This window comes from Elgaria multicarinata, chromosome 13 (assembly GCF_023053635.1).
Source record: "Elgaria multicarinata webbii isolate HBS135686 ecotype San Diego chromosome 13, rElgMul1.1.pri, whole genome shotgun sequence".
Classification (NCBI taxonomy): Eukaryota; Metazoa; Chordata; class Lepidosauria; order Squamata; family Anguidae; genus Elgaria; species Elgaria multicarinata.
In genome coordinates this window covers 28,957,946-28,981,535 of record NC_086183.1, presented here as the reverse complement: position 1 = coordinate 28,981,535, position 23,590 = coordinate 28,957,946, and the positions used below count along the sequence as shown (strand labels likewise).

Genomic DNA, 23,590 nt, shown 5'->3' with positions numbered 1-23,590 from the left:
AAAGGCGGGATATAAATGCAATAATAAATTTAAAAAATATATAGTTTCCTTTTATTTTATTTTTAACTAACTACAGTTCCCTGTTACATCCAAACTCAGGGAAACTGTGGTTACTATAAACTGTGGTCTATTCAAACTACCCAGGATCAAAGTGGGGTTAATAATCCCATCTTGTTTGAACAAACTGCTGAACGCTAACCATTGGATGTAACGGGGAACTTTAGTGAGTTTAAAGCAGCAGTGGATGCTTCCAATCACCTCCTTATAGCCATGCGGACCAGAGGCTTGCTACAGTCCCTGCACATACCACCAAATTATGGTTTAGCGTTACGACTAAAAAACTCACAGCTCAGTAAAGACGATCCTCCAAACCATGGTTTGGAGGATTGGAAGTGAGCCATGGTCTTGGACACACTCTCCCCTCCACCGCTTGAGTGCAGCTTCCTTTCTCCATTCCCTGTTTAGCACTAACCGTAGTTTGCCACGACATCTGAATCAGCAAGCTCTCCCAAAGCAGACCTAGGAGCCCTCTTCCAAATGTGATGTCTAGTTCTGCTTTGGAGGGCAAAAACTCTAAAAATGGCTGGCTGGGGCATGCTGGGAGTTGTAGGACTTTTCTCTCTCTTTAAGCTCGCATACGATTGCGCCCTAAACTATGGTAAGTTCTAAACAGGAAATGGGGAGGGAAGATGTCTGTGGGAGGGGAGCAGGGCGCGTGCGAATCTGCAGCTTGTTCGAAGTTTGGAAAATCATCTGAATTGCGCCCGGCTCTTTGCTGAACTCTTGCATTTTTCAGAATATAAAAATCCAGTGTATTGTTTATATTAGTATGTCGCACAAGCTAAACAGTTCTCTGAGGAAGTTATACTCTATATGTAAGTTGAAGAATAGTGGAAAGAGGGGGCAGAAAGGCAGGGAAGGGGGGAATGCATGCATGCAGATATTTAATTTTTAAGTACTTAGGTCTCATTGGCAAAAAACAAACAAACATCTGAGGCAGTAAGGGAGAGTGGGTGGAGTATTTTAAGAGAATAGGAGACCTTTGGGTAGTTAAGCAGAGCTATGGAGACTTGGGGCATGTCTACACCATGCCTTATCCCAGGGATTGCCCTGGGATTGTCCCTGTGTGTCCACATGACACACGGGGTCCCGGGGGCAGGGAGGGATGATCCCTCCATTTTCCCGGGATTACCAGGACGGCTTTTAGCCCAATTTTTCCTGCAGTCTCGGGATCGTCCTGAGATCGCGGGAGGTGTGGGCAGCTGTCCCAGTTTCGTCCTGGTTCCTTGCGAGTAAACGCAAGGAGCCTGGAACCGTGCCCGTCAGGGGTGGGGGGGGGGGGCGGGATCATTTTTTAAAAAACTAACCTTTTCGTTGGAGCGCTCATGCGCTCATCTTCAATATATAAAAAAATGGTGAGCGTGACGTCCTCCTTCCTCCCTGGAAGTCGCGCACCGCGTGTGGACTGAAAGGGAAGATCTCACGATCAGCATATCACGAGATCCTCTCCCCTCCGCCAGGAGGTATAGACATGCCTTTGGATTCCTTCCACATGGAGGGCTCCTAAAGCAACCAATCTGAAGGCATCGTGCAACTATTCCGTCTTTCTTTGCTTAACATATTACACGCGGCAAGAGAAAATACAAATAAAGCGGTGGGAAACCATGAGAGGGTTACGAGTAGAAGTCGCTGTCATCTGGACCCCCTGTAAAACTCTGTGAACAAGGCCGGGCACGCACCCTTGATTCCCAAACTAAGCCCCTTTAGTGCTGCTGTTTGTTCTTCTACAAATGTAATAGCTGCAGTTTTGACTGGCTGCTTGCAGGATTGGAAGAAGAAGAAAAAAAACCCTCTCGCATAGGCTAGCAAAGCTGCTGGCTTGTGTACGAAAGGAAGAAATATTTCTGTGTGTGGGTTCTAATGGGCCCCTATTGGCGACAATGCTACGCGGAGAATTGGGTGCTTACCGGCACAGTACCCAAACACCGCAACTCCGCGTCGCCGGATTTATTCAAACAGTGAAACTTGGGGATTGTGACCACATACGTTTGGGACTTTAAACTTAGAATTTCAGATTGCTCCGCAGGATGTGTGCGAAGGATGTGGCTTCTGGGCCAGAAACATTAGGCAGACCTCTGGTGGGGAGTGAGTGCAGAATCAAATGATTTGTGTTTTCCATTTAAAACCGAGCCGCTCGGACCCTCCCTTGCCCTCTTCCAAGGCACAGCACCGGAGTGACAGAACCAGCCACGGATATTTTTAGAAAAGCCGAGGAAAGAGGGGGCTGTCCTGGTTGCACAGCCAAGCTTTCTCGAGGGCAAGGTTGCCCGTGTTCCTCTGCTGAGCATGACGTTGTGTTCACATCAGAAGGGGAGAAGCAGCATTGGACGTTTTGTAAGGGTTACTCTGAAGGAACTGCTCATGTCAGCACGGCTGTCCCCTACTCTAATCTGCCCCCCTGAAAGAAACCCCTCAGCTTGGAGGCAAGAGGAGGGATATTGAAGGTGCCCTGGCCGTGGTAACGAAACTGTTGCCAGGCCCTCAGGCAGGAAGGAACTAGGCCTTGGGTCTACCTTTCCCCCTCAGAGTAGGCGTCTGGTAGGGTGACCATATGAAAAGGAGGACCGGCCTCCTGTATCTTTAACAGTTGCATTGAAAAGGAAATTTCAGCAGGTGTCATTTGTATATACGGCGAACCTGGTGAAATTCCCTCTTCATCACAACAGTTGAAGGTGCAGGAGCTATACTAGAGTGACCAGATTTAAAAGAGGGCAGGGCACCTGCAGCTTTAACTGTTGTGATGAAGAGGGAATTTCACCAGGTTCTCCATATATACAAATGACAGCTGCTGAAATTCCCTTTTTCTATGCAACTGTTAAAGGTACAGGAGCCCTGTCCTCCTTTTCATAGGGTCATCCTAGCGTCTGGCAAAAATAGCAACTTCGGTTGATGTTTTGTGGGCCCACCTGACCGTCTTCTGTTCTTTTTCTCCCCTCTGCCCCATTGCCTTGCTACAGAATGCCAGGCAGACGTGCAGGTATCTGTCCCAGCTGTGATGGATGTTCTCCTAGGTGACCCGGTGTCCATTTTGTGCACCCACACTGTGACCGGGGGAGACGGCTACCTTCTGGTGGAGTGGTTCATTGTGAGTATGTGAGGTTGCGGAAGGAGGGTGGTGGTGATTGAGGTAACTGGAATGTTTTGGGCCAGGGTGGGCAACTTGGGGCCCTACAGATCTTTTGGCCTACAGCTCCCATGATTTCTCACCATTGGCTATGCTGGGTAGGTCTGATGGGAAATGTAGGCCAAACCGTCTGGAGAGCCACACGCTGATCACCGATGGTCACTGTAGTAACCAACCCTTTCTCCCTACCTACCCTCCAAAAATCCCCCAGACGGACAAGAATGGGGAGCAGCGCCGTGTGGCCTACAGCGACCAGGGTCGCCAGGGGGTGGACAGAGCCACGGAATACACTGACCGCGTCTCGATGGACCCCAGCCACAGCCTGGTCATCCAAGCCGCTGCCGTGAGTGACGAGAGAGCCTTCTCCTGTCAGGTGACCAGCACGTCGGGGAATGGAATGGGAGTGACCCAACTCAAGGTCTACGGTGAGATTCCGGTCGCGTCTCTCCTCATTCAGACCGTGAAGCGGCTTTCTTGTCCCTTTCCAGGACCAACACAACTTTCTTGCCCTTGCCTTTAAAGCTCTTTGTAGGCCCTTCTTGCCTGATCTCTCTGCCCTTATTTCCCTATACATCCCTGCCTCTAAATTTTCTCCTGCATCTCCTTCTGCCTGCCCCAGAGTCCCTTGCTGGCTTAAATGGCTTCACTCTGGCTCTTCCTTGTGCTTGGAACTGTTGCCTTTCTCTGCCCTGATATTCTTCCTTCCTTCACCCTTTCTTCAGGAAGTATTTAGTTTAATTCAAGAGTGGGCCACATGTGTTCGCCACTGCTCCCCCAATTAACTCCCTCGTTCATTTTTAAACAAATAAAATAATGCTCCACACTCTTACAGAATTCTAGGAGGGTCACATTTAGCTTGTTTGCAGGCTACATTTATCAATTTTAGTATGCAGTTGCCAATACAGAATGCTAAAAAGGTTAAATTTAGCTTGTAACTGAGCTAAATTTAACTTAGATAGGGTGACCCTATGAAAAGGAGGACCGGGCTCCTGTATCTTTAACAGTTGTATTGAAAAGGGAATTTCAGCAGGTGTCATTTGTATAAATGGAGAACCTGGTGGAATTCCCTCTTCATCACCACAGTTAAAGGTGCAGGAGCTATACTAGAGTGACCAGATTTAAAGGAGGGCAGGGCTCCTGCAGCTTTAACTGTTGTGATGAAGAGGAAATTTCACCAGGTTCCCCATATATACAAATGACACCTGCTGAAATTCCCTTTTCAATACAATTGTTAAAGATACAGAAGCCCTGTGGTCACCCTATTTTAGAACTACTTATTGCTACGGAGCAATTTGCCACCAAATTATTTTTAATTAATTTCTTTTTTTACCTACTATGGCCCATCAGGGGGGCAAAAAAGCCTACCAGAACTCCTACAGTTGCCCACCCTTGATTTAAATCCTTAGTCCACCTCCTTAATCAAAACAGCTTATTTAAGTCCCCAGGGTTGAAGTCTAGATTGTAAGTTCCTTCCTGCTTATGTTAATGGTAAAAGTTCCGTGTACATCAATGGCACTATAGCAATAATAACAATAATCCCAGCTAGATGACTGTCCTTGGTCACAGTGGTCCTAAGGCATGTTTGGTGTCATTCCCAGTGTCTGAGACCTTTTATATCCTGCCTTTTTTCCTCCAAGGAACCCAAGGCGGCGCGTATAATCTTCCTCCTCTCCATTTTATCCTCACAACAACCACCCTGTGAGGTAGGCTGGGCTGAGAGTCTGTGACTGGCCCAAAGTCACTCACTGGGTTTCCATCATCATCATCATCATCGTCGTCGTCGTCATCATCATCATCATCATCATCTATTTCTTACCCGCCTCTCCACTTAGATCGAGGCGGGGAACAACAGCTAATATAAAACACACATGATTAATACATCCTTAAAACATTCTAAAATTTCACTGGATAGGCCTGCTGGAATAGATCAGTCTTCATAGCTTTCTTAAATGCTAAAAGGCTGTTAAGTTGACGAGTCTCCTCCGGCAGGCCATTCCACAGTCTGGGAGCAGCAGAAGAGAAGGTCCTCTGGGTAATACCCGTCAGCCTAGTTTTGGTTGACTGAAGTAGATTCTTCCCAGAGGACCTGAGTGTGTAGGGCGGATTGTACGGGAGAAGGCGATTCCGCAGGTAGCCTGGACCCAAACCATGTAGGGCTTTAAAGGTGATAACCAGCACTTTATACTTCGCCCGGAAACTAATTGGCAGCCAGTGAAGAGATTTTAAAACTGGTGTAATGTGGTCACCCCATGGCCGAGTGGGGACTAGAACCCAGAACTTCCAACTCCCAGTCCAAAACTTTAGCCACTACATAAGAATGAGATGAAATGACTGACAGCTTAATGGTACCGTAAAATGTGCCGCCTAAGGCAGACTTCTTAACCCTTACCTTGCCTAATGATAGGGCTGCCCCTGTATAGGTTGCTTCCTCCACAATGACCTATGAAGAAACTAAGGCCAAGTGGAGGGAAAAAACACTGGGTTGTTAAATACCTGCCTTGCTTCTGGTCATATTTGCTAGTAGCTCAGACACGAAAATGTTTTCTTATCTGCTTTGGAGGCCCTTCTCCATGTCCCGTCTTCAGTGGCGGTTCAGCAGGTGGGCATAAGAGTGTAGGTCTTCTCAGTGGCGGCTTGTAGTCTGTTGGACAGGGGTGATATTCCAGGCTTTCCCCCTCTATCTCCTTTGAGACATGCAGCCAATAGCAGGCTTTTAATTTGCAGTTGCGACCTGCTGCTATCATTTCTGCTGTTCTTGGTTTTTATTATACTTCCACCTATTATTATTTATTTATTTATTTATTAACATGTGCTGTAATTTGTCATATACTTGTTCTGCCTGCACTGCTTTGATGATCATTCCTAGAAAAGCTGAGTTACATAATGGGCAAGTGGGCTAGTAAAACATTGGTGGACTAATTTGCGAGGCGGTTTTCCTAGTTGCCCAAACTCGGCATCACCCTACCCATGGTTAGGGCTGGCCCTGCTCAAGAAAGACAAATAAGGGTATACATGGAATAGATCAGAATACCAGGGAAATCGGAGGATCAGGTTTTAGCATTGCAGGGAGGTAGTTCAACCCAGAGCCATCAACTGGCATGTATTAATTTCCCATTATGCCCCTGACATAGCATCACTCCGAGGATTGTGGGAAATTAAAATGGCGGCCGGACTTTGCCATCTGGTGCTTCTTGTAGTGCCACTCCAAGCGCTGCCGCCTTCTACGGATGGGACCCCCTCAATCAAGCCCGGAGCTGTCCCTGAGCCCATCTGCTGTTCCACATTACCCAGAAATGCCCATACTCCCTCATTTATTTCCCCTGTCCGTTCGTATAGATTTCCCACAATCCCTCACAACGCAGGCCTTCTGGGCCACCGGTCTCTTCCCCCGCAAGCAACCAGGCGTTGCCTCGCCTCGTGATACGTCACTCCTTTGCTTGCGAAATGGTTTCCCTGCCTGCGGCAAAACACCTGGAGAGCAGCACCTACCGTGGGCGGCCCTCTCGTAGGGGCCAGGTTGGTTGTACACAGAACTTGCAGCAACACTCAGTTCCACCGACACAGCTGCAAACACAAAATGGGAACAGAAGGGGAAAGCAGCTGTGTTTGTCTCTACACTTTCCTTGCTAGTAAACGGGAAGCTCATTCCCGCCCCCCCCGCCCCCCCATAAATGAAAAACAGGGGAATCTAGCACAGATTGATGCGCTGCTGCTGGGTTTTGTTTCCTTTTGAACCTTGCTTCACTGATAAGGGCTTGTATTTTGGATTGAGATTGTTTTGAATTTTACTTTGCCCAGAGCGCCCCGTTAATTTTCTCAGTCCTAATCCCTTCATTTTCCCCCTTGATTCTGAAAGTGCTGGGAAAGAAAGTCATCACTCTCCTCCCCTATACTTCAAATACAAATTGGTGTGTGTTGAAGTGGTCTACGGAATTGTTCTTTTGTGGGTCTGCCTTTTAACTTACTTAATTGATGACATTTATATGAATCGTCGGGTTACCAAAACCTTGATGAAGCTGGCTTTTTGAGATACTGCAGGAAGCACAAGAGAACTTAGCATCCAATGAACAAAAGTTAGAAGGGAAGATAGTCTTTAAAAGTGTTTTCTTTGTCTTTAATTCCCCATTACAGTAATACACTGGAATCAAAATAGCATAAAATTCCAGACGTGTGCCATTATCTCTCAGACCCAGCCATTAATATCTCCCCACACCCGGTCAGTCAGCCTAAAGATTTGGCTGATTAATGTACTGCTGAAATCTTGCAGCCCTTGGGCAGAATCCAGTGAGCCTTATTGAAAGCAATGAAATGGGACTTAATTGTGAGTGGAGTTCTATTGATTTCATTTGAGATGGAAAGTCTGATCCTATGCATGTTTACCTGGGAAGCAAATCTCATTTTGTTCAGGGAGATTTACTGCTGGCATAGCGTCACCAGTGCGCCTAGGATTGCATCCTCAGGGGCCACTAACCTTTTGCTGGATTGTGCCTCTAGAGTGGATGCACAAACACAATGGATTAAGACAAAATGGGGCACCCCTTCCCCCAGTTCTACCGGGACCTTACTTTGCAGAGCAGAAATAGCAGAAAGCAAAGCACAGCCCAATTTTCGATGGCCCAACAAGTGCTTCTTCTTTACTTGGATTTTAAAAATATATATGCTGGACTAGCCAGCTCTTGGCCTGACCCAGCATAGCACTTAAAGTAAAGCAAATGTAGCTGCTCTGGATCAGTTAACACAGAATACTTATGCCATCGCGATGGAGAGATCATGAGTGTGTCCTCTTGCTTTGTAAGTGTAAAACACACAGGTTGACTACAGGGATTCTTGCAAAAGCCCCCACCCCCACCCCCGCCCCCTTGTAAAACTATCCTGCCGTTCAGTCTGTTGAACAGTGGGCGAGGGGCGGGGGGGGGGGAAGGGGGCCAGGGGAAGTGGGGCAAGGCAATCTGGAGAACCCCATTGGGCTGGATAGGGAGTCTAGGTGGGCCAGATTTGGCCGGCAGGCCTCAGGTTCTGCACCCCTGCTATAAATCCACAAGATTAACGAATTGAAATAAACCGAAAACACAAAACCAACCAACCAGCAACAGAAATGGCAGCAAAGCCCAAACCAGCAGCAGAATTAGAAACATCTGCATCAGCGATGGTTGCTTAGTACAGCTCCCTAAAGCTCTCTCTGAAATAGAATGGCCTCCACCTGTGGCCTGACAATGAAGGTAGAGGTAGACAGACCTCCTTAGAAAGTGTTGCCACCATTTGGATGCCACTGTTGAAAAGACTGAATAAGCGGTGACATTTCAGCTGGAGAAAGCGGTCCTTAAGTGAACCATGTCGGTGTGCTTTCTGTGAGATTCTCCTGCCTTGTCTGCAGACCTGTCTGACTCCTCCTCCTCCTCTCGCCACAGACCCACCTGAGCCCCCAGAGCTCGTGCAAAACTCCGGGTCCGTCTCGGTGATCCAGGACCATGCGTCCGAGGTGAGAATCATAGAATCGTAGAGTTGGAAGGGGCCTATAAGGCCATCGAGTCCAACCCCCCTGCTCAATGCAGGAATCCACCCTAAATCTACCCTCGGCTTCACCGTTTGTTTTTTTAAAAAGACTTCTATGTATCTTGAGAAATGCCAGGGCTTCTGTCTGCCTCGAAGCCTTGATTCCCGACCGCTGGAGCTTGGGGGTTCCCCCTTAGCAGTGTGTGGGGGAAAGGCACTCTGTACATGCTTAGAGGAATTGCCCCTTCTCCAGCCATGCTCCTGGTACTGAAGAAAAATGATAGGAGATATACAAGGGCGAGATTTATTTATGTATTTATTTTAATTTTTATTTACAGTATTTCTGTACCGCTCCCCATTCAGAATTTCGGAGCGGTGGACAAAATAAAATAGAATGACAACAGAGTAGAAACACATTCAAAGTACATTTTTAAAAGAAACAAAGTGCAAAATAAACCGTGACTGGTCATGAAGGGAAGGCTTCCTGGAACAACGACTTTTTCAGGAGGCGCCGGAAGGAATACGAAGTTGGCGCCTGCCTGACCTCCAGAGGCAGGGAGTTCCATAGGAGCGGGGGGCATAGGATGGACGTTCTCTATGCCAGTAGGGAGATGCATTGACAGAACATGTGAGGGGGCCCACGGGAACTAGCCCTGCTACAGTTCTGCTCCCTGCTGCTGTTGCCTGTAGGGAAAATGTTTGACAAAGGGATCTCCGTGTGTAACGATGTGCATGTAGAGAGCTCCTCCAGGTGAGGAAGGAACTTCAACTTGCCCAGTTAGGGACCCTCCTCATGGAGAAGTGCTCTCTCCGGATCTCAGTATGTCATGGAGAGCCTCTCCCCGCATCATTTGAACACACGGACGGCAGGAAAGCATTTCCCCTGCAGGCCACGGTGGCTGGGAGCATGGCTGCAGTGCCACACAGATGCAGGGCTTGCCTGCGTGGCTCCGTGGACCCCCCTCACATGTTCTTTCAACACCTTTGCATGTTCTTTCATGTGAGCCTCCCTAATAACATCACGAGGAATGCAGAAAAGACCCCAAATAGGGCATGTGTCACAGGTGATTGAGAATCACAACGTTTAATTATTTTCTTTAAAGCAGCTTACGTTTCAGGAAGCGTGGGCAAGAATTCCTATTGAATCTCGAGAGAAATGGTTGAGAAAGACATTCAGGGGTCAGGAGTGGGCCTTCATGGCTCTGTAAGAACTTAGCCTCTCCCCCATTATTAAGAAAAAGAATAAGGTATGCAAAATAAGGAATCACAATACATTTGCTTAATTTGCATTACTTCTCCAGGGTTGCGGAATCCAGGTTTTCGCCAAGCAGAATTTAGGGTGGTTTTTTGTTTGTTTTCATAGCACACGACACACGCAGCCCCACCTTGTGAGCTTCGGAGGGCCCAGCAGTTATAAGGGCTGGTAGTATCCCAGGGTACGAAAGGGTTGACAAGAGTTGTATGGCGGGTGGGGAAGAGTTGTCAGTGCTAACCGTAGCAGCGATTCACTGCCTTACCTTCCTCCCCAGATTGCAACGTGCAACAGTAATAATGCCAACCCGGTGCCCACCGTCAGCTGGTACAAAGATGGCCGTCTTCTGAATGCCTCCACTGAGCGTAATAAGGGTAAGAAAACTACGTATTGTTTACATGCCTATAAAATACATAAATAAGGAGCTAAGCATGCTGTTGCTACCTTTAAAGACACCAGTTGTCTCTATGTTTCTGGCTGTGAAACACCGTGAATCTCCCTTCTCCAGATAAAATCTAATTTGGAATTCAAATCACAGTCATAGAATCATAGAATAGCAGAGTTGGAAGGGGCTTACAAGGCCATCGAGTCCAACCCCCTGCTCAATGCCGGAATCCACCTTAAAGCCTCCCTGACAGATAGTTGTCCAGCTGCCTCTTGAATGCCTCTAGTGTGGGAGAGTCCACCACCTCCCTTGGTCACTGGTTCCATTGTTGTGCTGCTCTAACAGTCGGGAAGTTTTTCCTGATGTCCAGCCGGAATCTGGCTTCCTGTAACTTGAGCCCATTATTCCGTGTCCTTCACTCTGGGAGGATCGAGAAGAGATCCTGGCCCTCCTCTGTGGGACAACCTTTCAAGTATTTGAAGAGTGCTATCATGTCTCCCCTCAATTTTCTCTTCTCCAGGCTAAACATGCCCAGTTCTTTCAGTCTCTCTTCATAGGCTTTCTAGCCAGAATCGGTCTTCCTGTCACTTGATCCCCTTATTCCATGTCCTGCACTCTGGAATGATCGGGTCCGGCGATGTAGGCCTATCTAACGAATCGTCACAAAGTACCGTATTTTCTGGCGTATAAGACGACTGGGCGTATAAGACGACCCCCAACTTTTGAGAAGATTTTCCTGGGTTAAAAAATCATCTTATAGTGGCCGTATAAGACGACCCCCAACTTTTGAGAAGATTTTCCCGGGTTAAAAAGTAGTCTTATACGCCAGAAAATACAGTACTTATTAAAGCATGTCTGTGTTCATAGTGGCCTACAGTAGAACATAAACCACATTTTTTTATTTTAATGTGTTAGTTCTTATTACTGTTCGTGCCATTTTTGGATGTGGGTGTGGAAAGGTGTGGTATAAATCAAATCAAATCAAATCCATCAATGCATTAATACAAAACTGACACACAGCTGAAAATTGTTGTGTAGCTGCTAAATCCTAATTTAAACGACCTTTAAAGGCATGGTTTGAATCTCTTTGAAATGACCCAAAGTAGGAGTTGAATATCCTCCGTTCTGACCCTATTTCCTGAGCTCTCCAGTTCCTGCTGACCCCCTTGGTCTGCCGCCCGCCTCTTCACCCTCTCCCATATTTCTGTGCTCCTCCCCAGATCTGTACGTGGTGTCGCGGACTGTGAAAGAGGCCTCGGGCCTCCAATCCGTTTCCAGCACACTGTATCTGCGCGTGAACAAGGCCGATAAGGACTCCACGTTCCTCTGCAAAGTCAGCTACTCGATGCCGTACGGAAAAGTTGGCAGCGCCGAGTCGGAACCGTTCCAGCTCAAGGTGCACTGTGAGTAGAGGGCCGGGGCCTGGTTTGAGCAGGTCTTATTTATTTATTTATTTATTTATTTATTTATTTATTTATTTGCTTGGCCCTGCCGCTGCCGCTGCTGCCCGTGGGGCGACAGAGCCAGGTCGGGGAGGGGGGTCTTGCCTGGTCCGTCGCGGCCTGTCGCCGGCTTCACTAGAGCCCGCAGCTCAACCTGGAACTGTAGGCCCCGCTAAAAACCTTTCTTTTTCCTAAAGCTTTTAAAACTTGATTTTGCTCTGACTTTATACTGTTAGTTTTACCCTACCCTGTGCCTGTTTGGTGCATTCTCTTCCCCTCCTTATTGTTTTATTATGATTTTATTAGATTGTAAGCCTATGCGGCGGGGTCTTGCTATTTACTGTTTTACTCTGTACAGCACCATGTACATTGATGGTGCTATATAAATAAATAAATAAATAATAATAATGATAATAATAATAAATTATTTATTTATTTATTTATTAAATTTATATACTGCCCTGTAGCCGAAGCTTTCTGTGCAGTTTACAAAAGTTAAAAACAGTGAACATTAAAAACAAATATAAAAAATTATCAAAAGCATAAAAACAACAATATCCTTTTAAAACAGCTATTCTGGGGTCAGTTAAAAACAAACAAACTCAGCACATATTGTGAACTGCCTGGGAGAAGGGAAAAGTCTTGACCCGGCGCTGAACAGATAACAATGTTGGCGCCAGGCGAGCCTCGTCAGGGTGATCATTCCATAATTGGGGGGGCCACCACTGAAAAGGCCCTTTCCTTTGTTGCCATCCTCTGAGCTTCCCTTGGAGTAGGCACTCGGAGGAGGACCTTAAATGTTGAGCCCAGTGTATGGGTAGGTTTGTATTGGGAGAGGCGTTCTGTCAGGTATTGTGGTCCCAAGCCACTCCCACACCCCGTGCCACAACGGTGAGCTCCCTGAAAGCTTACTAGGTGCAGAGGGGGCGGACGGTAGTGCCGGGCGGTGCTGAGGATGGGCTGCAGCGCTGAAAGCAGTGCAGGTTTTGCAGCCTGGCACTCCCTTAGCCTTGGTGGCGCTGTGCGGAGAAGCGCCAGGCACAACAACTGCCACCGTCATCTTCACGACCCCCCCCCCCCCCCCCGTGCTCCTGGGCGTTCTCTGTGATGGCGGCAGCTGCAGCCGTCAGCCGCTTTGCTTCTGTTTGCAGAATATATATTTAAAAAGTGAGGCTGGTGTCAGTTCTGGTGGGCCGTGGCATAGGGCCCCATTGTGCCTGGTGCTGAGGCTGAGCCTGTTTCAGTATCTTCTATCCCTCTTTCCACACTGAATATAGTACGGTCGTATTTATTGTGTGCAGCCAATGGCCATTCCAATATATGTCCCAAGATGCAACACACACACACACCAATCCTGATAAATCAACATGCAATTCCAGAAATGCAAATCACCAAAATAAAAGCATTTAAGTTAGGGAATCCCACTGGCACTTAAACGCTATTGTGGTGGATCAGGGAAATGGTTTTTAGTGTTCTTGCTGCCGAACGTGTACATACCTGCCCACGTTTTGAGATCTGCCTCGGAGGCCTTCCAGCGTGTTCCATCTTCAGCATCAGGTGTGTGCGTGTGTGTGTGTGTGTGTGTGTGTGTGTGTGGTTCTTAGACAGTGGAATGCCTTTTTCCAGGGGTCTGTCTGCCAGGCTTTCTCTTCATCAGCCTTTAGTGGTATAACCGGAACACGGCTTATATGTTCGTTTTTCTGCTGCTGCTGCTGCCATCTTTGTTACAGTTTAATTGTTTGTCTATTTCTTAAAAAGCTAGATCTTGTGAGCTGCTCCAGGATTCCTATTGGGATGCAGGGGAGGACCCTTTCCTTCCTTCCTTCCTTCCTTCCTTTCTTTCTTTCTTTCTTTCTTTCTTTCTTTCTTTCTTTCTTTCTTTCTTTCTAAGAAGTCCTTCAGCAGGCTTTGCTGTGATCTTGGTTGATGACTTGCTGCTATTTCTTCTGGTGCCTTGTTGGGTGTTGGATATTTCATTTTAGTGTGATGCTTCAAACTTATCTTTTACAATGTGATGCAATTTATGTGTCGATACTCCCTCTCTTTCTCTGGGCATGTCTAGACGAGGTTTTATCCCGGGGATCGCCCTGGGATCATCCCTGTGCGTCCACATGACGCACAGGGGATCCTGGGGGCAGGGAGGGATGATCCCTCCCTTTCCCCGGGATAAGCGGGACGGCTTAATCCCGACTTTTCCCGTGGTTTTGGGACCGTCCCGAGACCGCGGGACGTGTGGGCAGCCGCCCTGGTTTCTTCCCGGCTCCTTGCGAGTAAACGTGAAGAGCCGGGAACTAGGCACGGGGCACGGAGCTAAAGAGCTCCTGAAGAGGGGAGCATGGGGTTTTATTTTGTTTTTGTTTTTTAAAAAGATTTACATTTGCGATCGAGCACTCGTGCGCTCTTTTTCATTAAAAAAAAAAACAACCCAAAATGGCAGGCGTGATGTCCTCTTCCTCCCGGGACATCGCTCTCCACATGTAGACTGTGGGGGAGGATCTCGCGATCAGCATATTGCGAGATACTCCCCCTATACCCCCCTGGTCTAGGCATGCCCCCCCCCCCCCACATACACAGTCGCACACTCCGTAGGCATAGGCCTATGTGTGTGTGTGTGTGCATAAAGAGACACAGAGAAAGAAAATGTGTGTGCATACAAACACACATTTTCTTTGTGTCTCTTTACGCTTGTGCACACACACACACGCAAACGCCTATGGAGTGTGTGTGAGAAAGCTGTTTTGGTTGTACTTTATAGTCTCTCCTGATTAACCAACCATGGTTTTATTGGCCCAGAAAAAGGAAAGGAATCTCTCGTGCAAGCACTGAGTCATTACTGACTCTTGGAGGGACGCCAGCTTTCGCTGATGTTTTCTTGGCAGGCCTTATAGCGGGGTGGTTTGCCGTTGCCTTCCCCGGCCGTTATTACCTTTCCCCCAGCTAGCTGGGTACTCATTTTACCGACCTCGGGAGGATGGAAGGCTAAGTCGACCCGAGCCGGCTGCCTGAAACCAGCTTCCGCTGGGATCGAACTCAGGCCGTGGGGAGAGTTTCAGCTGCAGAAACTGCTGCTTTACCGCTCTGCGCCACATGAGGCTTTTTATTGGCCCAGCCTGTATTAAAAGGTTTTAATTATGTATTTCCATTATCATTCTTATTATTTCTCCCCTTTCTGTTGCTCACCGCAGGGGGTATTTTATCGGCAGTCGAGCGGTATAAAAACCTTGTAAATAAATAAATATAGAAAGGCGGGGTGTGTAGATAAAGTGTCAATCCTGTGCCACAGTGTGACCCCCTTCCTCCTCCTTTCTTCCCATTCTACCCCTGCCCTCCCCAGACTACACAGAGAATGTGCACTTTGCTTTGGATTCTCCAAAGGTCATCAAGGAAGGCGACGACGTGCGGCTGCAGTGCAAGGCTGATGGGTTCCCTGAACCCGAGTACTTCTTTACTAAATTGCAGGTACTGCTGGTCTCAATCCCTGCCAGTTGCCCCAGCCTCTTCCTTCTTGGGTGGGCGGTCGGTTTGGCACCTGAGTTGTGGAAAGAGCTGAGGACAAACTACTCGTTCTCTCGACGGTTGATGGCCAAACCCTTGTGGAGGCCTGAGGCTTGCTGCGTTGGATGGAATCCAGTGGTGTTCTGTGTTACAACCACGGCCGGTCTGAGGCTTCCAGGAATCCTGGGCTTCAGAGAGACAACAGCTGCCTCTGACTTCCAGAGGTTCATTTTGTCCTCCTGGCTAAGAACAGGAGCCTGTCTTGTCTTAGGCCTTAGCTAGACCTAAGGTTTATCCTGGGATTGTCCCAGGGTTATCCCTGCCTGCTCCCGGGATCCCCTGTGTGTCATGTACATGAACAGGGATGACCCCGGGATGATCCCGGGATAAACCTTTAGTCTAGCTAAGGCCTTACAGAGGACACTCCAACAAGTCCTGCAGCCTCCACCACAGGTCTGGCAGCACCGGGAGGCACGGTCAGGCCCTACACACCAACCGGGTGTGTGTGGGAGGGGGGCATCTGATCGGAGCCCTTGAAGCTGGGCCCTGGCCTTTGCCTGAGTCAGCTGAAGGCGGTGTGTGTGGGAGAGAGAGAGAGAGAGAGAGAGAGAGAGAGAGAGAGAGAGAGAGAGAGAAACCAAGCCTCTACCCAGCCCATGCGTATGGACCGAGGCCTCTCGACCATGCATTGGAAAACCTGGAGTTGCTGACCCTCCTTGGCCCTGGCATGCTGACCCTCCTTCAGCCTCTGGAATGGCAGCTGCAGGGCCAGATAGCCTCTGCCTCAGTTGCCACGTTTCATTGATTCTTTGCCTTTCTCTTTTCAAATATCTGCTCCCTTTTGGTCCCAATGGGGGTCAGCAACTGGGCCTCCAGTTGCTGACCCTCCCCCAGCAAAAGCCGGAAGATGCTTTAAGTCGGTGATGGGAACATGATCCCCCCCCCCGATAATTGGCCACAGCAGCAAAAAAGGAAGCCCCGATTCCTCTTTAAAGCACGGTGTGCAGAAAGCAGAAGCGTGCTCCTGGAAGCCTCCACCGAGGGGGATTTTGCCCGGTTTTAAAGGGAAACAGACGCCTTTTTGACACTGTTTTTGTAGCGAATTCAGCAGGGGTGATATTAGCAGCAGCGGGGAGGAAATTTTGGCAACGCTGGTAATAGCTGCAGCCCTGGGCACCTTCCGTTCGGGCAAAGGGAAGTTACCCAACCAGGCTGCCCACCCCTGCTTTCAGGACACACCTACAGGTGTGCATATGGCCGATGCGGAAAAGGCGTATCCTTCAGGAAGTTGGGAGGGGCTGCAGCTCGTTCTCCAGAGTCCATTTCGCGGCCTGCCTGGGTTGGCTCCCGTGTGCTGAGAGCAGGCGCCTGGTGGCCCAGCTCTTGACCTCTGCCCTCTGGCGTTTTCCCTCTTGCCTCCTCTGCCCATCTCCGCAGAAACTGACTCCTGGAGTTGAGCAGGACATGGGTTCCAGCCCCACCGGTACCTTGCACCTTCCAAGCGTGACCAAGGACAGCAGCGGCACCTACCGGTGTCAAGTGCTTGACTTCGACAGTCCTGATGAGGTGGAACTGGAGCAGGAGGTGACCATCTTTGTCAACTGTGAGTGCCCCACAGACTGCTGGGAGAGAGGCCAGTAAGGCCTCCCTGGGCGAGGCAGGGGAAGAGCTGGAGAGCAAACTCTCTCTATCAGCAACCTAGAAATGTAAAATTTCTGAACATTTTGAGGCCATGGGAAAAGCCCATTTCCCCCCCAATTTTGGGGGGGAAATTGGATTTTTTTTAAAAAATAAGCAGTACTTATTTTATTAGCGCTCTTAACAGTTCTAAAGTCACTTTGTTGCTGTAAGACACCCTTCCCCAACCTGGTGCCCCAAACCGGTGCACTTTATTTTGGACTCCTGCGCCCATCAACCTCAGGCAGCACGGCCAATGGTCAGGAATGCTGGGCACTGTAGTCCAAAACATCTGGAGGGCCCCAGGATGGGGAGGGCTGCTTTAGGAACATGAAGCAGCGTTTCTATTCCTGAAGTTATTTTATGTATAACTTAGTTTGCTCATGAAATTATCATTATATTTTTAAAAAAATTAAAGTAAACTCAGTAAATTTGTAATTATTGACTGAATGGATTAAACTATATTAAATGACTGCTACAGCATCACAAACACAGGACTCTATAGAACAGCCTTCCTCAACCTGGGGCGCTCCAGATGTGTTGGACTACAACTCCCAGAATGCCCCAGCCAGCTGGCTGGGGCATTCTGGGAGATGCAGTCCAACACATCTGGAGCGCCCCAGGTTGAGGAAGGCTGTTCTATAGAACAAAACTGTCAAGTATGCAAAATAGTCAAGAAACTGTCAAGTATGCAAAATAGTGACTCTACTCACATGTCGGGAAACTGACCATAAATGTCTATCAGTAAAATATACTTTAGGTCAATAATTTTAAGATGGAATGAAAGAACTAACAGGGAATCTTGCAAAGAGGATTTTTTTTTAAAAAAAAATCCCCCTATGGCTTCATTATTTCCAGACTTTTTCATCTCTAGTCTTTCTATAAATGTGTTCTTATTACATAGTTCTTAGAAATGATTTTGCTAGGAGTAAAGACTGTATAACAAGATATAAATACTTTGTGTTAAATTCTAAAAGAAAGTATTTCATAATCCAGAGCAGTTCAATTTTTTCCAATGTTTCTGAAACAAAACATAAACAGACCTTGAAGAAAAAATGAAAAAAATCAGCAACATTTCCCCCATTCTTTTCTGGGCCTTCACATCTCTACACCAACCGCTTCCTTCTTCTTCTTCTTGCCCCCCACCCCACCCCGGTCTCCCCCAGATCTGGATCCACTGGTCATGAATCCGAGCGAAATGGTGACGGCAAACTTGAGCGCAAACCTCAAACTGACCTGCTTGGGTACTGGCTCACAGGCGCCCATGTTGTCGTGGTGGAAGGTGAGTGGAACGCTGCCTGTGTCAATGAAATCTCTGCTGGAGAGGGATGTGTGCATGGGGGTCTTCCAGTTGTGAATCTCCTGCTGTCTCGTTCTACTATGTCCTTGCTTTCGAGGCACAGAGAGGCAAGATTTTACCCATCCTTGAAAGAGGCTGACTGCTGCATCTCTTCATGAATCGATGCGCTGGGCTTGCCTTCAGGGACTCATGCGCAGACACAGCGGGCAGCTCTTACTCTCTCAAAGCGAATCATTTCTGCTGGGCGAGTGAAGCGGAATCGCGCCTCCCATTTTTAATCCCGAAAGAAAGCCTGCCTGTGCTATCAGGATCTCTCTGAAACATTGCTGGCGTTTCGCCCCACGTCCTTGCTCTCTTGCAAAGCAGGAATGCCACAAACATCCTTGGCAGGCTGTAATTTTAAAGTTTGCTTTCCCCTTTCTCAATCTCTCTTTCTTCCTGCCTATTGCCATTATACCACTTTCCTTATTGCTAGCCTTATCTTATTCACATAATTGCGAGTGGCTAACTTAAAAAGATACAAAGCTGAAACTTCACTCAACTTGATGTGCAGAGCAAGCAAAAAAATCCTACAGCTTCCCACTCAAAGAAGCAGATTTATTGGCCAAATCTCAGAACTTCTATGTCACTGCAGCTGCTCGCTCCTGACCGGTGTGATCGGAAACCGGGCAAAAGTGCTACCTGTGCTGTAGCATATCACCTGTTCGTATTAACAAAGCTTGTGCAAGGAGATCTTTCCTGCTGAATTGAAAAGAGGGTGTATTTGTTGACCATCTAAGGCCAGAAGGGTGGAGCCGGTCCCCTCACAGGGCGAAGAAACGCTAAACCTTGAATCCTAGAGCCCTTTTTTTAAAAAAAACACTGTCTGGAGGTTTTCAGACATGCTGTTGCAACACTTAGGGACAGAAACTTGATGCCAGTTTTAATGAAAAATGCTTCCCTTTGCATCAGGCAGTGGACCATGAGGCCAAGAACAGCCTCTTCCCCACGCATGGTTGGTTTTTATTCTATTTTTTAGATACTTACCTTCTCCCCTTTTTGAAAACTCAAGGCAGGTGGCAACATTTTCAAAAGCCAGACCTGTTCAGAGCAGCCTTCTCTTGTTATTTATTTATTTATTTAAGGATTTTTATGCCGCCATTCAGCCAAAAAAGGCTCTCACGGCGGCTTACAAAAGTATTTCTTGACAGTCCCTGCCCACAGGCTTACAGTCTAAAAGACATGACACAAAAGGAAAGGGGATTGGGAGGGAGAAGGAGGGGGAAAAGGAAAGCAAATTCAGGCACTACAATCTTAGTTGCAAAGTTCAGCAGTTAGTTGACAGTTGGCAGCAGGAGGGAGGGGGCTCTCAGCTGGAGCTGGACCCAGGCACAATGGAGAGGTGCCTGGCTGCTGCTTCCTCCCTCACTGGTGGCCTCTGCAGTGTCAGTTGGTAGCAGGAGGGAGGGGGGCTCTCAGTTGGAACTGGACCCAGGCACGATGGAGAGGTGCCTGGCTGCTGCTTCCTCCCTCACTGATGGTCTCTGGAGAGAGAGTTGGTAGCAGGAGGGAGGGGGCTCTCAGCTGGAGCTGGACCCAGGCATGATGGAGAGGTGCCTGGCTGCTGCTTCCTCCCTCACTGGTGGCCTCTGCAGTGTCAGTTGGTAGCAGGAGGGAGGGGGCTCTCAGCTGGAGCTGGACCCAGGCACGATGGAGAGGTGTCTGGCTGCTACTTCCTCCCTCACTGGTGGCCTCTGCAGTGTCAGTTGGTAGCAGAAGGCAGGGGACTCTCAGCTGGAACTGGACCCAGGTACGATGGGGAGGTGCCTGGCTGCTGCTTCCTCCCTCACTGGTGGTCTCTGCAGAGACAGTTGGTAGCAGGAGGGAGGGGGGCTCTCAGTTGGAACTGGACCCAGGCACGATGGAGAGGTGCCTGGCTGCTGCTTCCTCCCTCACTGATGGTCTCTGCAGAGAGAGTTGGTAGCAGGAGGGAGGGGGCTCTCAGCTGGAGCTGGACCCAGGCATGATGGAGAGGTGCCTGGCTGCTGCTTCCTCCCTCACTGGTGGCCTCTGCAGTGTCAGTTGGTAGCAGGAGGGAGGGGGCTCTCAGCTGGAGCTGGACCCAGGCACGATGGAGAGGTGTCTGGCTGCTACTTCCTCCCTCACTGGTGGCCTCTGCAGTGTCAGTTGGTAGCAGAAGGCAGGGGGCTCTCAGCTGGAACTGGACCCAGGTACGATGGGGAGGTGCCTGGCTGCTGCTTCCTCCCTCACTGGTGGTCTCTGCAGAGACAGTTGGTAGCAGGAGGGAGGGGGGCTCTCAGTTGGAACTGGACCCAGGCACGATGGAGAGGTGCCTGGCTGCTGCTTCCTCCCTCACTGATGGTCTCTGCAGAGAGAGTTGGTAGCAGGAGGGAGGGGGCTCTCAGCTGGAGCTGGACCCAGGCATGATGGAGAGGTGCCTGGCTGCTACTTCCTCCCTCACTCATGTTGTGTTGTGTTTCATTCCTCCTGCAGGGCAAGGAGCCGGTGGGGAGTGGGGAGACTTTGGTCCTGGATTCGCTGACCTACCACAAGGCCGGCACGTACACCTGCCAGGCATCTGTGCCCAGCATCCCAGGGCTGCAGCAGAACGAATCTGTCCAGGTCGTTGTTGAAGGTATGGTGGGGAACGTGAAGAGCTAGCTAGGTGGGCATAGAAATTGGCTGGCGGAGGTGGATCATGGGGGCTCTGCGGAGGCTTGAGCTGCTTGGGTGGGCAGCTGGGAACAGGGCTGGTCCAACCTGCTAGCCGGCATCAATGAATAGCGTTCCACTGCCCCTCCCCAGGTGAAGGCGCATAGTATCTAAAGCCAATCAAGTCGGCACATGGAACAAAAAATATGTGTGTCTCCCCGTGCCTTGCAATAAAAATAGAATCATAGAACAGTTGAGTTGGAAGGGGCCTATAAGGCCATCGAGTCCAACCCCCTGCTCAATACAGGAATCCACCCTAAAGCATCCCTGACAGGTGGTTGTGCCAGCTGCCTCTTGAATGACTCTAGTGTGGGAAAGCCCAGAACCTCCCGAGGTCATTGGTTCCTTTGTCATACTGCTCTAACAGTCAGGAAGTTTTTCCTGATGTCCAGCCAGAATATGGCTTCCTGTAACTTGAGCCCATTATTCCGCATCCTGCACTCTGGGATGATCGAGAAGAGATCCTGGCCCCCCTCTGTGTGACAACCATTTAAGTATTTGAAGAGTGCTATCATGTCTCCCCTCACTCTTCTCTTCTCCAGGCTAAACAGGCCCAGTTCTTTCAGTCTCTCCCCGTAGGGTTTTGTTTCCAGATTCCTGATCACCCTCATTACCCAACTCTGAACACGCTCCAGCTTGTCTGCATCCTTGAAGTGTTGACACGGTCCTCAAGATGAGGCCTAACCAGTGCCGAATAGAAGAACAAATAACAAATTAGATAACTATTTGCTGCTCTTTTGTGACATCGCAAACCTGTTGCCGGAGGCTGCCTCCTCACTCTGTCTAATGGTTGGGCCGGCCCTCTCCCCTGCCGCAGACACTTAGCCTGTAAGCGTCTGAATTGGGGGGTGGGGGGCAGGGGGGTGGGCAATGGCTTCCCTGCTGTGGTTTTCCTGACAGCATCCCTCTTGTTCTTCAGTTCACCTAAGGCAGCCTTCCTCAACCTGGGGCGCTCCAGATGTGTTGGACTGCATCTCCCAGAATGCCTCAGCTGGCTGGGGCATTCTGGGAGTTGTAGTCCAACACATCTGGAGCACCCCAGGTTGAGGAAGGCTGACCTAAGGGAACGAAGCAAAAGTGTATGGAGCAGGAGAAAGCAGCTGTCCTTGGGAACAGTTGGGGTGGTAGAGAAAAATGGTTCCCAGCCCCAGATCCTGTTGTCTTGCAACAGCAAGAACAATTTTCACCTAAAGCAGCAAACTAGTTTTAGCGGCGGGAGATAGCTGCAGAGAACATGGCCATGTTCACACAGATGGTAACTCGAGTTTGTTTATTTAAGGCGCAGTCCTCTGCAGAGAAAAGGCCTACAACTCCCAGCATGCCCCAGCCATCCATGCTCTGCTTAACCTCTGCATCCCTAACAGAACGTATTCTGCAAAACGGGAGAAGCAACTCGGCGTCAACTTGTCGCGTTACTTAAAGCTCTTGGTTAGAGGGTCCACATGGGCCTGGTGGTAACGTCTCGATTTCCTCCCACAAACAGGAAAGCCGGAGATAGAGCAACATCAGCCCATAGGTCATTACCACAGTCTGGGCCAGACGGTGATGCTTACCTGCTCAGCTTTGGGCCATCCTCAGCCGGAGATTAGGTGGAGCGTGTCTGGCAAGGAGGTGAGGGCAGCGGCGAGAGATTTGGTCGAGGAAAACAAAGGGGGAGGGGGCGATTAGTCAGGGCTGCATAAATCTGTAAATCTTCTGCGTGGGTTCCCTGGCAAGCTCACGGGGGATCCTCAGCAGATGAACCAATATCCAGAGTCTTCCGTGGAGGAAGAAAATGTGAGCATCACTAAGAACATCAGAAGAGCTCTGCTGGATCAGACCAAGGGTCCATCTAGTCCAGCACTCTGTTCACACAGTGGCCAGACAGCTGTCGACCAGGGACCCACAAAGCAGGACATGGTGCAACAGCACCCTCCCGCCCATGTTCCCCAGCAACTGGTGCACACAGGCTTACTGCCTCGGATACTGGAGGTAGCACACAACTCTCAGGGCTAGTAGCCATGGGTAGCCTTCTCCTGCAGGGATTTACAAAGCCCCCTTTCCAAGCCATCCACTGACTTAGGGGTTCTTCCCTCCACCGCCTCCGCCCCGCCTTGCCATTCTGAACTCCAGCTGCTTTCAAGCTGTTGAAATGAGATGGGGGGGGGGCAGCATGCAGAGTGCTTCATGGGTGGTCTCTTTGTGCGCGGAGATGAAGGGAGGGGCGGGGAGTGCGAGAAGAAGCCAAGGTCACGGGTGGACCTAGCGGAACCAGCTCTGTCTCTTTGCCACGGCTTCACCCACGTTCTTCCACCGAGTGCAATTTATAAGAGAGCACCGAGAATTCCCTCCAAGGGCGCTTGCAGTCCTTTCAGTCTTCCACGCCTAGCTCGCTCCACGTGTATCCGAGGCAGCAAGCCTATCTACACCAGTTGCTGGGGAACATGGGCGGGAGGGTGCTCTTGTACCCATGTCCTGCCTTGTAGGTCCCTGGTCGACAGCTGGTGGGCCACTGTGTGAGCAAAGTGTTGGACTAGAGGGACCCTTGGGTCTGATCCAGTATCATGGCTCTTCTGATGTTCTTAAGGACTGCAACCCCATCGCTCCCAGCCAGCATGGACCACACAAGTGCAGGGTACCAGGCTGGGGAAGGCTGTGCTCTATGCAGCTC

At 49.3% G+C, this 23,590-nt stretch overlaps 1 protein-coding gene across 2 annotated transcripts in view; it reads left to right on the top strand.

Moving 5' to 3' along the window:
• BCAM (basal cell adhesion molecule (Lutheran blood group)) overlaps positions 1-23,590 on the top strand; it is a 59,972-nt gene that overhangs the window by 26,536 nt on the left and 9,846 nt on the right. For both annotated transcript variants that reach the window (XM_063140454.1, XM_063140453.1), the window contains exons 2-11: positions 3,018-3,145; positions 3,396-3,609; positions 8,593-8,663; positions 10,207-10,303; positions 11,535-11,717; positions 15,091-15,215; positions 16,689-16,854; positions 18,095-18,210; positions 20,722-20,863; positions 22,424-22,551. In XM_063140454.1, coding sequence (XP_062996524.1) covers positions 3,018-3,145; positions 3,396-3,609; positions 8,593-8,663; positions 10,207-10,303; positions 11,535-11,717; positions 15,091-15,215; positions 16,689-16,854; positions 18,095-18,210; positions 20,722-20,863; positions 22,424-22,551 — 1,370 coding nt within the window. The remainder of the gene's footprint in view (positions 1-3,017; positions 3,146-3,395; positions 3,610-8,592; positions 8,664-10,206; positions 10,304-11,534; positions 11,718-15,090; positions 15,216-16,688; positions 16,855-18,094; positions 18,211-20,721; positions 20,864-22,423; positions 22,552-23,590) is intronic.